Source organism: Kryptolebias marmoratus, linkage group LG8, assembly GCF_001649575.2.
Source record: "Kryptolebias marmoratus isolate JLee-2015 linkage group LG8, ASM164957v2, whole genome shotgun sequence".
NCBI lineage: Eukaryota > Metazoa > Chordata > Actinopteri > Cyprinodontiformes > Rivulidae > Kryptolebias > Kryptolebias marmoratus.
The window spans coordinates 22578435-22590575 of NC_051437.1; the positions used below are offsets into that span (position 1 = coordinate 22578435).

At 36.2% G+C, this 12141-nt stretch overlaps 1 protein-coding gene across 3 annotated transcripts in view; it reads right to left on the minus strand.

The window, feature by feature from the left end:
• Positions 1 to 12141, minus strand: part of celsr3 (cadherin, EGF LAG seven-pass G-type receptor 3) — a 90842-nt gene that overhangs the window by 24061 nt on the left and 54640 nt on the right. For all 3 annotated transcript variants that reach the window (XM_017411253.3, XM_037976965.1, XM_025004875.2), the window contains 5 exons: positions 3723 to 3864; positions 2581 to 2701; positions 1177 to 1360; positions 486 to 587; positions 305 to 399 (listed from right to left, as the gene is read on the minus strand). In XM_017411253.3, the coding sequence (XP_017266742.1) occupies positions 305 to 399; positions 486 to 587; positions 1177 to 1360; positions 2581 to 2701; positions 3723 to 3864 (644 nt within the window). The remainder of the gene's footprint in view (positions 1 to 304; positions 400 to 485; positions 588 to 1176; positions 1361 to 2580; positions 2702 to 3722; positions 3865 to 12141) is intronic.

Here is a 12141-nt window from a genome sequence, read left to right on the forward strand (position 1 = left end):
GCCTGTAAAGTCTAGAATCAAATCCTTTTTTAAAGACATTAAAACATTATTGTCAAAATTTGAAATTTCCATGTTAAACATCAACAAATTTACAGTTCTGCAGCTTCTGATTTAGCTTTGGGCTTCAGAAATAAACAGAAACAAGCACTTATAGCTTCAGTTGAAAACATCTGATGAATTCAGTTCTGTTTTTAAATTAATAATATTTGATTTTGAATATGGAAACATGCAACTAAAGTTTAAATTCTGCGAGCTGAGAACACCAGTGTTTATTTGTGTCAGACGTGAACAACGTTCAACGTACAGCAACGCTGAGCTCCACAAATGGAGGCGAGGTGCAGTTATAAAGATCGGGCTCCAGCCATCCTCTCTCCACATCGCAGTGTCTGATGGCCGCACCTACATGGAGCAGAACCAAGGAGGTCTACAAACGTCTTTGTACAGAAACAGGACGTGATGCTGCACTGATGTTTGTGTGTACACACCAACAGAGCCTTTGGGACAGGGGACTGCAGCAGGCAGGTTAAACTTGGTCCGAGGCCACCAAATCCCCTGAGTGATGGTCTTTGGACAGCCATCATAAATAACTGCAAAAAAAGGCATTTAAACAAAAGAAAATATCAGTTACAAGACCTTAGAAAGGAAAACTGAAAACAACACAAGTCAACAAAAAAATCTATGTAAGTGTTTGTGTGTTTTTGTGCTTATTTTTCTGGGTTTTTTTTACATATTGTACTCATTTTGAACTTTAAACTTGCTTTGAATGTCTTAAAATTTGCTTCTTGTATTTTACAAATAACAGTTTTTAGTTCAGTCAACCGTTCTTAACACAAAGTTTTACCATAAACTCCAGCTAACGTGTAGCTCAAAAGAGAAACTATCAGTTAAACAATGTACTGGTAATCTGGGATTTAATATTATAATAAAAAAATGTTTTTTTATGTTGCTTGAGACATACAGCTGAGCATATCAACACAGTCTAGATGAAGTCCCCTCATGTGTAAACCCAAGTAATTTAAAAAATGCAACAGTGAGGTGACGCTTTTATCCAAAGTTGGATTTGATATGCTGCCCTGAAGATCTTCACAGACAGTTTTAAAAAACAAACAAGGAAGAAGCTAAAAGAACCAAGTAAAAATAATTAAAGTAAACAATTTAGTTTTTTTTCCCCCTCACCTTCACAGCCTGAATTTGTGACCTCAGCAAAGGGGTTGTCACATGAGTTGCACTGGCGACCAATCACACCAGGCCTGCACTGACACTGGCCTGATTCGGGGTCACATGACCGCGAAAAAGAGCCAACTGGGTAGCAGTCACACGGCAGACAGCTATCAGAGTTTCGAGGATGGTAATGAAACTCCTAAAAAAACAAAGACAGAGTATTTACAGGCTGATGCACAAATCTCAGAAGATTGTAAAAAATATACGCTCAGAATAGTTTTAGTAGTTATACCAACACACACAGCTCATATAGGGTGAAATTTATAAAGGAATGTGCATAAAAAAAACAAGGAGTAAAAAAAAGCCATGCTTTATTATTAGCAAAAGAATCTATTGATTTAACAAAACACTGAGGAAAACAATAGTGCAGCACCACTACAATGTGTTGGCTGTCTTAAAGAAAATATACAAAAAGACCTTTAAAACTAGTTATCTCAGTATAAGTATAGTTTCATAGTTTCAATATAGTTTGTTGGGTTATGTCAATTACATATATATTAACTTTAGTTCTTGTCTTTCACCCTAAAACATTAGCAGAAATACTTCAAATTATGACTGTAATGTTAAATTAGCTGCAAGAGCTGACAAAACTGGATTTGGTGCAGATACAAGTGCTATATTGACGAAAATGTAAGTGCTGTGGGAAGAGGGGCATAACCATGACAGAAACACTAGCCAGCTGAGGTGGGGGAGGAAAACCACATGCAGACTAGACTTCAGTCAGATTCATTGAATCAAATCTCTAAGTGCTTTTAGTCTTCAGGAAACAAATTAAGTCAATAAAATGCTCTCTGCAGCCACTGATGGGGATCTGTGTGCATGTTTGTGGGTGCAAAGCATGGGTCAGTGTTAGAGATTAAAGATTATGGTCAAAGGATCAGACAAAAAGCAGGACAAATCTGGGTTAAACATACTGTTTAGACAAACATATCAACACAAATATCTACACACAAAGCAGATATGTCGATAAGAAGAAAGGATGATCTTCATGCATATGTTAGTGCTGTTAGTTTGTCGGGATGAATTTATGTGGTCAATGAATTAACACCATTAAAATCCATTTAATCCTGATAGTATTATTTTTAAGTGAACTCTGAACCAGAAGGTCTGTAACTTAAAAAAAAGCTTTGAACTCCTGCAGTACAGTCTTACAACCAATACACTAAAAAAATCTGTCTGATATTGCTTCATGTGCTGCATAAATAATAAAGTGCTCTTGTTTCCCTGCATTTTCATTTTTTGTGTAATCAATACTTTGAACTTTCCTGCTCATATTCTTCTGGAACGTGATACACAGCTTATCAATCTGAGCATGCCTGAAAGCTGCCCTGTGTGTCTCAGTGCTGTAGTGTTGATTACCTTGCAGTGACAGAGTCCACTCGTCTTGTTACAGTCAGGGTCAAAACCTTTATCGGTGTCACAGTGACAAGGACCGCAGGTTGGAGATCCCCACCAACCCCTGGGACACTGGTGATCAATCCTACAGGTGCAAAAACACACACGAGCAGGGTCACAATGAGAAAGATTGTTAATAGAATATTGGATGGAGTATGGAGTTTCTTGGTGTGTACACTTGTCTCTTTAGAGAAAAAATTCTTATCTAAACATAACTCAAGGAAGAAACAAAGAAGAGAAGACTTCCTAAACAAGAAACATGTCTATAAGGCTCATTTCTTTGGAGAACTTTGTTTCAGCTGCCAAACTTATTAAGATTATTTATTATGTCAGGTTCAGAGGTAATAAAAAAGGTTCTTATTCCCAAAGTGTTACTAAACTAAACAAAGCAATGCTGCTGTCAAAGTAACAATTATTTGTTCAAAGAAAAATAACTGATAAAGATTACTGATTTTTTTTATGGCCTTTACCATTAATGTGAGTTAGTAGGTAGTAATTAGGATATTTTGTATAGAGATACAGTAAACAGAAGGATATTAATGAGCCAATGCTTTATATTTAATTTGTCAAGAAAGATAATAAAATATTCAATAGCACAGAGGTAAGAAGATATATATCAGGGTAAATTAAGGAAAAGGCTTTTGGACACTTATTTTATCAGCAACTGATATTGTGTTTTGTTGGAAAAAAGACACACAGTAGTTTAAACACAAGTGACTGAGACTCTCAAACTCACACAATGAGGAGATCATGAGATAAACCAAAAGCTGAGTGGATTTTATAGGCAGGAAGAAACTTGATGCCACAGGTCAGAGTGACATTCACTTCACACAGTTATATAACGCACAGAAAACTTCTGTGTGTGCGTACGTGTGTGTGTTCTGAAGTGTGCCTAAACCCATCCCACAGTGAATTACAGACAACGCTGAACATGTGGGGCAACAAGGTGAAGCTACTATCTAGACTCACACTCCCCGAGCTCAGATTAAATGGTTTTAGACTTCAAAGAACTTCAAACTGTGTTGACATCTCACAGGTAAATTGCAGTTCACATGCTGAATCAATTAAACCTGTATGCCGAGGTTTGTGCGTGTGTGTGTGTGTACCTGTGCTGGCAGTACTGCCCATAATGATTGTCTCCGCAGTCGCAGATGTAGCCATGAGAAGAGCTTGGCTTTCGGTGGCACTGAGCCTCGTTTTCACATGGATTCAGGTGGCAAGCATCGGTGCAACTTCTCCCGTAGTAACCTGTGAAATACAAAAACAAACAACAAAATAAGAAAGAATAAATTATATCTATTTCTCATAATATTGAAGTTTACTTTCACACACATCAGGAAGCATACTGCTGCCACCCTTGCAAAGATAAACAGAACTGCATCACGCTATAATGTGAAAAGTTTACTATTTAAATAAGATCTTTTTCACAATATATTATATTTTCATGTTCTTACAATATGTATATGCATTTATTTTTTCATACTAGTTTATTATAGCAAAGGCTTTTACATAGTATGTACACAATTATCACATTTGAAGGTGTACATTTTTAACATTCAAACAATGTTATCATGTTATTTCACAATTAAAATTATATTGTGATAATGAAAATATGTTTAATATAATGTGCTAAGTAAGTATATTGTAATAACCTCAAAATATGTCAGAACTTGAAAAAACATTGTAGGAGAGAGAACATGTCAGATAGTAGAACAATAAATTTATGACATTGTAAAGTTATATGTTTTTTTTTTCTGGGGCAATACACTTCTGTACACAATACAAAAATCAGGGCTACCTTACAAATTAATGCTGACAAAGAAAAGCAACTGATCCAAAAATAGCAATAAAGACTGATATTAGAATGACAAAAACCTTAAAGACAAACATCTTTGAGATTTGAGCTGTATTTAAACAGCATTAAACATTTTATTGCTCAAATAATTACTAGAATAACGATAAAAATAAACAACATTGAAAGTTTTTGCATGTTGTAAGCCATTCCTTTTCATAAAAGTTCTTAAATTAGCAAAACATTGTGGGTGTTCAGCAAGAAATATTTAACAAAATAAGAAGAGAAAGAAAGATGGATTTAATAACTATAGTTATTTGATGGAGAGAAAAAAACTCCTCTCTTTACTAATAACACAAACACACAAAATTAAAAGTTATTTTTTTTTAATTTTACACACTTCAGCATAGCTAAGTGAGCTTCTGCCACACAATGATGTGTAATACACACTTCAGAGAGCACCTGTGCACCATGATGAACGGAGCTGTCATTCACTTTAATGCAATCCCCAGACACTCCACACAAACACATCAGCCTCTTATATGGTAATAGAGGCCAGCACATAAAACTCCTCTTTAATCTAATGACTAAAGCTGAGTGCGTTACGAACACTTCAGGGTGTATTTAGCACAAATACAAAAGACCTCTCACCAAGACCTGCTTTTAATGGGAAAATAACATAATTGGGCAATTTAGTCTTTAAGGTACTTTTATTTATAGGAGGACTATAGTATTCCATGTCAGGGACCCTATGTTCATGATGAGATGAAAGAAACAAAAAACAAATCATAAGAACAGTAACTCATAAGGAAACTGTGGATAATGGGCCACCTTAGCTGTGGTTATTAAGCTACCCGAGGTCTAAATTATACAGCTGTAATCGTAATGAATCTTTTATGAGAACATATTTGTTTTTCTACTGGCTCTAGCCGCCGTACTTTAGCAAGCATAAACTAGATACATATTTCAAATGAAATATGCATTTGTAGGAGCAGAACTATTCCAAAGAAAGGATATTACCACTGTTTCACTCTAAAGCTTTTAGTTTTACTTCAGCTAATTATTAGGAAAGATATGATGCTATAAACAGCAGAAGCAGAAAAATGTTTATGAAACTGCCTCACTCCGCTTGCATTCGTTCCTGTTTTATATTCATTGCAGTTTAAATTGTTCTGAACATTTTCACCTGCCATGCCCAATGACAATACCATCCATCCATATTTTTTAACTGCTTGCTCCTGTTGCAGAGTTGCGGGGGAGTTTGGACCTATCTGCAGCAGTCACTAGGCGAAAGACAGAGTACTACCCGAAAAGATCACCAGTCTATCACAGGGCCACATAGAGACATAGGGACCCCAGCTGGGAGTCGAACCTGTGACCTTCTTCTTGCGAGGCTACAATGCTAATCAACCTTGTTATGCAGCTGATATTGTCAAGGGACGTAAGATACTGACAAAACCACTAATAAACTTATTCAGAATGATTGTGAGCTTTCCTACAAAGACCTGAATTAAAACTCTGAAATTGTGTTTTTAAATTAATCTCTTTATTATCAATTTAACAATACTGTGTAAATCATGCATTAATTTATTTTTTAAATAATCTTACAACTGCTAATTGTATTTTTACACCTCCATTGTGTGCACATCTACTAATTTTTGAAAGCAAGAAACTGGCTAGACAGTACAATACATTAAGGGAGGTGTATCATTAAAGTCGTATTAGTCACAGTTTTCTCCCAACAGCATGGCATTTTACTATAACAGTTCATATCAGGAAGTCAAGCACTCAGTGGTTGTGTAAAACACTGCAGTGGTTAATGAAAACAACTGATGAATATAAATTTTCTAGATGTTTCAAGTTATTGAACAGGTGAGCGTGAGGATTTTATTGAGCTACTGGAATAAGAACAGCTGTTATCAATTAACCCTCTTGTGGCCTTCGGGTCAAATTGACCCAAAGTTACAACTTCTCTGCCTCTCTAAGAGGGCTTCAGGAGGGTTAAAAAATATAAGAGATTACTACACTGAAGGAAATCATCCCTGTACCCACTGTATGTCAAATGAAAAGCAATAAATTAACTCAAAACTTGAATTGTCATTTAGTTTTCCCATAGCATGTTTTATTGCCATAAGACAGCCTTCTTACACTCACAAACACAACAAAGCAGGGATTGATGAGCACAGTTGAAAAAATAAATCGTATCTGTTTAACCTAAGAAAGAGCAGAAGCTTCAGCTTCAGCTCAAAAGCTTTTAATCATCCTACCTCATGTTCATGTTTCTGCAACAAATTGCTCTAGAGAAAAAATCAACTGGATTGGATTGACATAAAATAGAGAATAATTTAATAACACAGACCGGCCACTGAACAGCTGGGTCACTGCTGCCTCTTCTGTGAATATGACCAACCAGATTCAGACTTATGCACGTGTTTAAAGTATTCCATTAATTTTACCAGGTTCAACCAACTCAAAACGGTATGAAAAAGCACCGGGGTGATTATTCAAACATGACAGATACATTCACTTACTGTCAGATTAATGTCCAGCAGAGCTGGGCTGACAGGCAGCTTTATGCAGAGTACGTGGAAGCTAACAGAAGTTTCAAAATGAGACAGAGACTAAGATTACAGCTGAACATGTTGACTTTGTGGCTTAATCCAATGATAGGACTCAACATGCAATAATATAGTTTTTTATCTAAGAATTTGAATACTTGCTAATTAGCTATGAAAAAAGTAGAGCTGAGCACAACTGCCTTTCAGCCAAGGTATATGTAAAATATATATATGAAAAGTTCAGTGCACACAACTGTTCAATCACAAAATGCATACATATATAGTCACATCAATAAAAAAACGCAAGGTGAAAGGAGCAAAATTTGCAAGAAGACATCAGATTTTATTCCCAGCATCAAACTAATCAATAAGCATATCTGCTTTGCCCTGCCTTGAGCCAACAAGTTCAGCTTTCAGGCTCCCTTTTTAATTTAACAGCAGTGAACTGAGGGACATTTTTATGGATTGAAGAGTGACAGACTGATGTGTGTGCAGCTTGTGGAGCTCTGCACTCCTCCCTCTGGAGCTGACAAAGGTGTGTGAGGTAGGCTTTCATGTATTTGTCAGTAGGAAATTCAGTAGACTCTGTTAAGCCTTTGGCCTTGGCTGCGGCTATAGACCAACACAGATTTTCAACGGTTTCAACTTATTATACTGTTGCTTTATGAAATTATAAAACTAAATAAACAGAAATTAAAAAACAGACTGTCCTTGCCTTTTGTTGCAATAAGTGAGGCTGTTTTATGTAATGATTTTGTTTTTATGTCCATTTTTGTCATTTTGTACATACAAGAAATAGTAATTGCAGCTATTTTTCTCTTTGATTTTGTCATATTTTTCTGGCACACACAAGTATGATCACAAATAAACAAACTCTTTACATAGAAAGTATTATTGTTCTCTCATGATTCACCACCAGACTCGCTGTTGTTGTATTGTTCCAATCACACATATACACACACTCAATCATCCTCCGCCAGGTCTTTACAGCTTTACACTTTCACCATGGCAACTGACTGACTGAGGCAACAGCATCCTTGGCTGTTTTCAGATACCTACAAAGACACCGACCTTGTCACAACAGTTTGCAACAAAAAGACAAAGAAAGAGGCTTGAGCCTGTAAAAAACAAAGACTGATGCATTGTCTGTGTGGAAATATGCTTTTGCCTTCCAGAGTACGGGTCGAAGAGTTTGTTGGAAAAAGTTTTGCTCACTGAGCTTTACACACATCCAGAGTGTCTGATTGTTTCTCGTCTGACTTTGTTGTAACACAACATCAGCTTTGCTTCCCAATGAGACTATAACCAGGAAAGACCAATTAACCATCTGTTCACTGAGCCATCCTTTTGTCTCGTGTGTTTCCAACTACATTTATGGATTGTACAAAGACAAAATACAACATATAGAATTGATTGTCCAATTTGACTGCTTGCAACAACCTCACTGCCGGGATCCTAAACTGTTTGAAACAACAAATAAATGATAAATAGTGCTTTAGATACTGTATCATTCCAAGTTGTTTATTTATTATTTACTGTATCTGCTTAAAAATAACCTAAAGATGATCAGATTTTTAAACATACTAGAAACTGATAAACAGAGCCGATCAAAAAATATAACAGAATACTATACTTGTCAGTAGAATTATTGGAATAATGATCATATTTTATATATTTGTGAGTAGCAAATCTGTGTGAACCTCTGCTTTCAGTATCTGGTATGACTCATATGTAAAAATAGTGAGCGACTACACATGGTTAATAACTGCTGATCAGTTTGTAAGTCAGCTTGAATGAATTTTAGACCATTTGTCTTTATTATTTTTTAAAAACAATTTGTCATTATATTTAGCATCATATTAAAAATTTGTGTGATTCTGCTTTAAACTTACAGACCAAAGTTACCTTAATAATTTGTTAAAATATTTTAAAATGAATCGTTCCATTAGTGATCACAAGATGTAACAAGACAGGTAAAAATCATTATACTACTTCCACCGTGTTTCACACAAGGGATTGTGCGGGTCGGGGGTTTTTCTGAAAAAGTAACACTTCTCATTTAAACAGTATAAAGTTCTTTTTTGTTTTACCCAATTCACGTGTTAGACAAATACATACAAATCATTGTTCAGTTCTGTTGAACAAGAACTCTACATGTATACATCTCATACTGGAATCTATGACCGTGGATTTATTGATATTTTCTGTACAAAGTTTGACTTCACAGTCAGTCAAACTTTTTGATAAAGCGTTGACTTAAAGTAGTGTAACAGCTGTGCTGGGAGGTAAGATCTCTCACCGTACAATTTTTCAAGTTTCATTAGAGAATAATTCACATGGCTGTGTGATAGTGGTCTACCAGAACATTTCTAATGCTGATATCAAACCAGGTCAATAAGTGACTTTCCTAAGAATGGAGTCATTTGTCATAGAGACCAAATTTACACTGATTCAGCACCTTGAGGATCTGAGGGTTCAACTGCAGGCTCCAACACGGCAAATGCAACGTGAAACTCATAAATCATTTTCTCCGTACCTTTTTCTCCCAGAGGGACAGAAACTAATACACCACAGCTGCACACCATACCCCAAACATAACTTCATGCATTGAACTTCTCCGTCAAATGGCATTAGCAGAAATATTTCTTTGGTGTTTCTTGCTTTCAATTGCAACGAGGTAGTAAAATTAATGACTCCTTCCTGCACTAAAAGCACTTATGAGAGTTCTCAGTCTCTGCTATGTGATTGCGTTAGTTTTTAAACAACAGAAGGAACTCAAGCAGATGAAAATGTAGTTGTAATTTATTTTTTTTAAATGTATTTGTCCACAGCAAATTAGCCTGTAGCAGCTGGCTGGAACTGTCACGTTCGTTAGGCACACGTCAGCTTGAATACGACACACTTACTGACACACAGCGAGCAGTTCAGAAAGCAGACATTCTGCTTTGTCATGCAGAACCATGTTTCAGTGGGAGTCTGAGGAAGTTAAGGTGTGTATGTGAAGATATGGATTTTCTATGTAAGAGGTTGCATTGCCTAAATCAAATGCACTGTCAGTTGTGTGAGACTCATTAAGCCAGTGTGAGCATCAGGTTAAAACACACAAACACACAAATGAAAGGGAATTATTTAGAGGCTACCTCTCTTCTTTTTTCTCCATCTACTTCTATTAAAGTTTGATTTGTCTTTAAGCAGCATTCACTGGAAACAGTTTCAATTTTTAATGCAATTGTGCTGATGAAACATAATGCTAATGGAAGTTTACAGTAAATAAGCGTATGCACATTGAGTTCGCAGTGTGTGTGCATGTGAGTGTGTGTATGCATCTGTAATCCCATCTAGGTGTGAAGACATCCGTGTGTGTTCCCATTCTGCGTGTGGGCTTCATGGTAATGAGTCAGGATGTTAGCATCAGCTTGTGGGCCGGTGAAGGATGCTACAGGGATAGCAGCGCCTCTCTGCTTCCTTCCTTTGCTGTCGGGCCTGCGGCTTTATCACAGTTACACTATATATCCTCCATTCAACACACATAAGCATTTCTTTTTAACTCTCTCCAGTTATGCTTTGATCCCAAACTTCCATTTTCATTAAGTTTTCTTTTGCTGCTCAGGTCTGCTCTGGTGGCTTGGTCACAAACACTCAGAACTCAGTGAAACTGCAACACAATTTTCTCACAACTATGATGCGTGAGTCAGCAATTTTTTACTGCTTTAAATCGGACATTTGCAGCTAAAATGCAAAGCAAAGCTCGAATGATCAACTAATCAAGTCACTTTGAGTTGCAAAACTTTGTGGCTAAGACTGAACTTCGTGTCACATGTTTGTGTTTGTGGCAGGAATGTGGTCACCTGTCACACCAAAACTAGTCGTATTTGAAAAGTGTTGAATAATAAGATTTACTACAATGCAACACAGTATTTTTTTAATGTATCAGTTATGATAAGGCTTTCTGGGCATATCTGCTTGCAGAGAAGAGCAAAGATGAATAAATCTTTGAAAGGTTTAACTTAAAAAAAAAACAACTTATCAACTAGGAACTTATGTAGATTTCTTGAGTTGTACTTAATGAGGAATAAAAGTCTCACACTAAAAAGGAGAAAATAGTTTTATGGTGCACCTGATAAAATTATCTTAAGTGATAAGGCAAAATATAAAGCTTCAGAAGACAAAGGGAAGAAACTGAAATTGGAAAAGGCTAAAGAAAACCTGACAAACTGATAGTAAAAGTGACACCAGAGGTTTTCTCTCAATTCTGCCTTTTACCATTTAGCATTTTTCCCCATTGCACAACCTTTTTTTCCCCCTTACTCCTTTAATTATGGATATGAATAATTTGCCTTAATCATCTCTGCTCAGTTGGTCTTGCATGTTTAATCGATACCTGCAGAACTGAACTGCAGCTGTTTAATGAACTGCTGCTCATAAATCTCCAAATTATGATCAGATGTCACTCCTCATCCTCCCTCCTGCGTTCACATTTGTTTCTCTGTTGTGTGTGCAGCTGTCATCTTCATTTTTGTGCTTCTTTGTACATAAATTCCCAAATGTGTCACCAGTGTTTTCAGGCTGTTTGATTTGATCTTATTCTGCCCTATATTTTCTTGCCTCAAAACTTGCTATTTATTTTACACTACTTCTGTCACGTGCCTTTTCAGCTCATTAATCATTAATTTGTCCCTTTGTTCTTCATTTTTTTTAAATTTCTATTGTTTTATTTCCCTCCATCGCTCTATAAAAACAATGCTTTCCTTTTTCTCTCTTCTCTTTCACCCCACTCCTTTGTTTCTCTTTTAACTATGTTTTTTTCTCCTCCACAATAATTATCCCTCATTATATTCACCTTACTAAGAAAATCTGGAAGTTGGCCTGAACTCAGTCTGTTTCTCTTGGTCTCAAGTGGATGAGTACTCATTGTGTTAACCCAAATATTGGTTTAACCCAGTAAGAACGCTGGCGGACTACTATGCAGATATGGGCACATAATTATGTCCTGTCTCCTAGTAAATTACTTGGCTTCCTTGCCTTAAGACACTTCTTTTTATTTCCATCCACTGCCAAAAAGGTTTAAATTGTCACAGTGTTTAAGACAAAACAATTGCCCTGGCTCAGAGGATGCCTTATCTTACAAACCTTAAGAAGAAAACAAAAAATTCCTCTTACTCTTATGGATTTTGT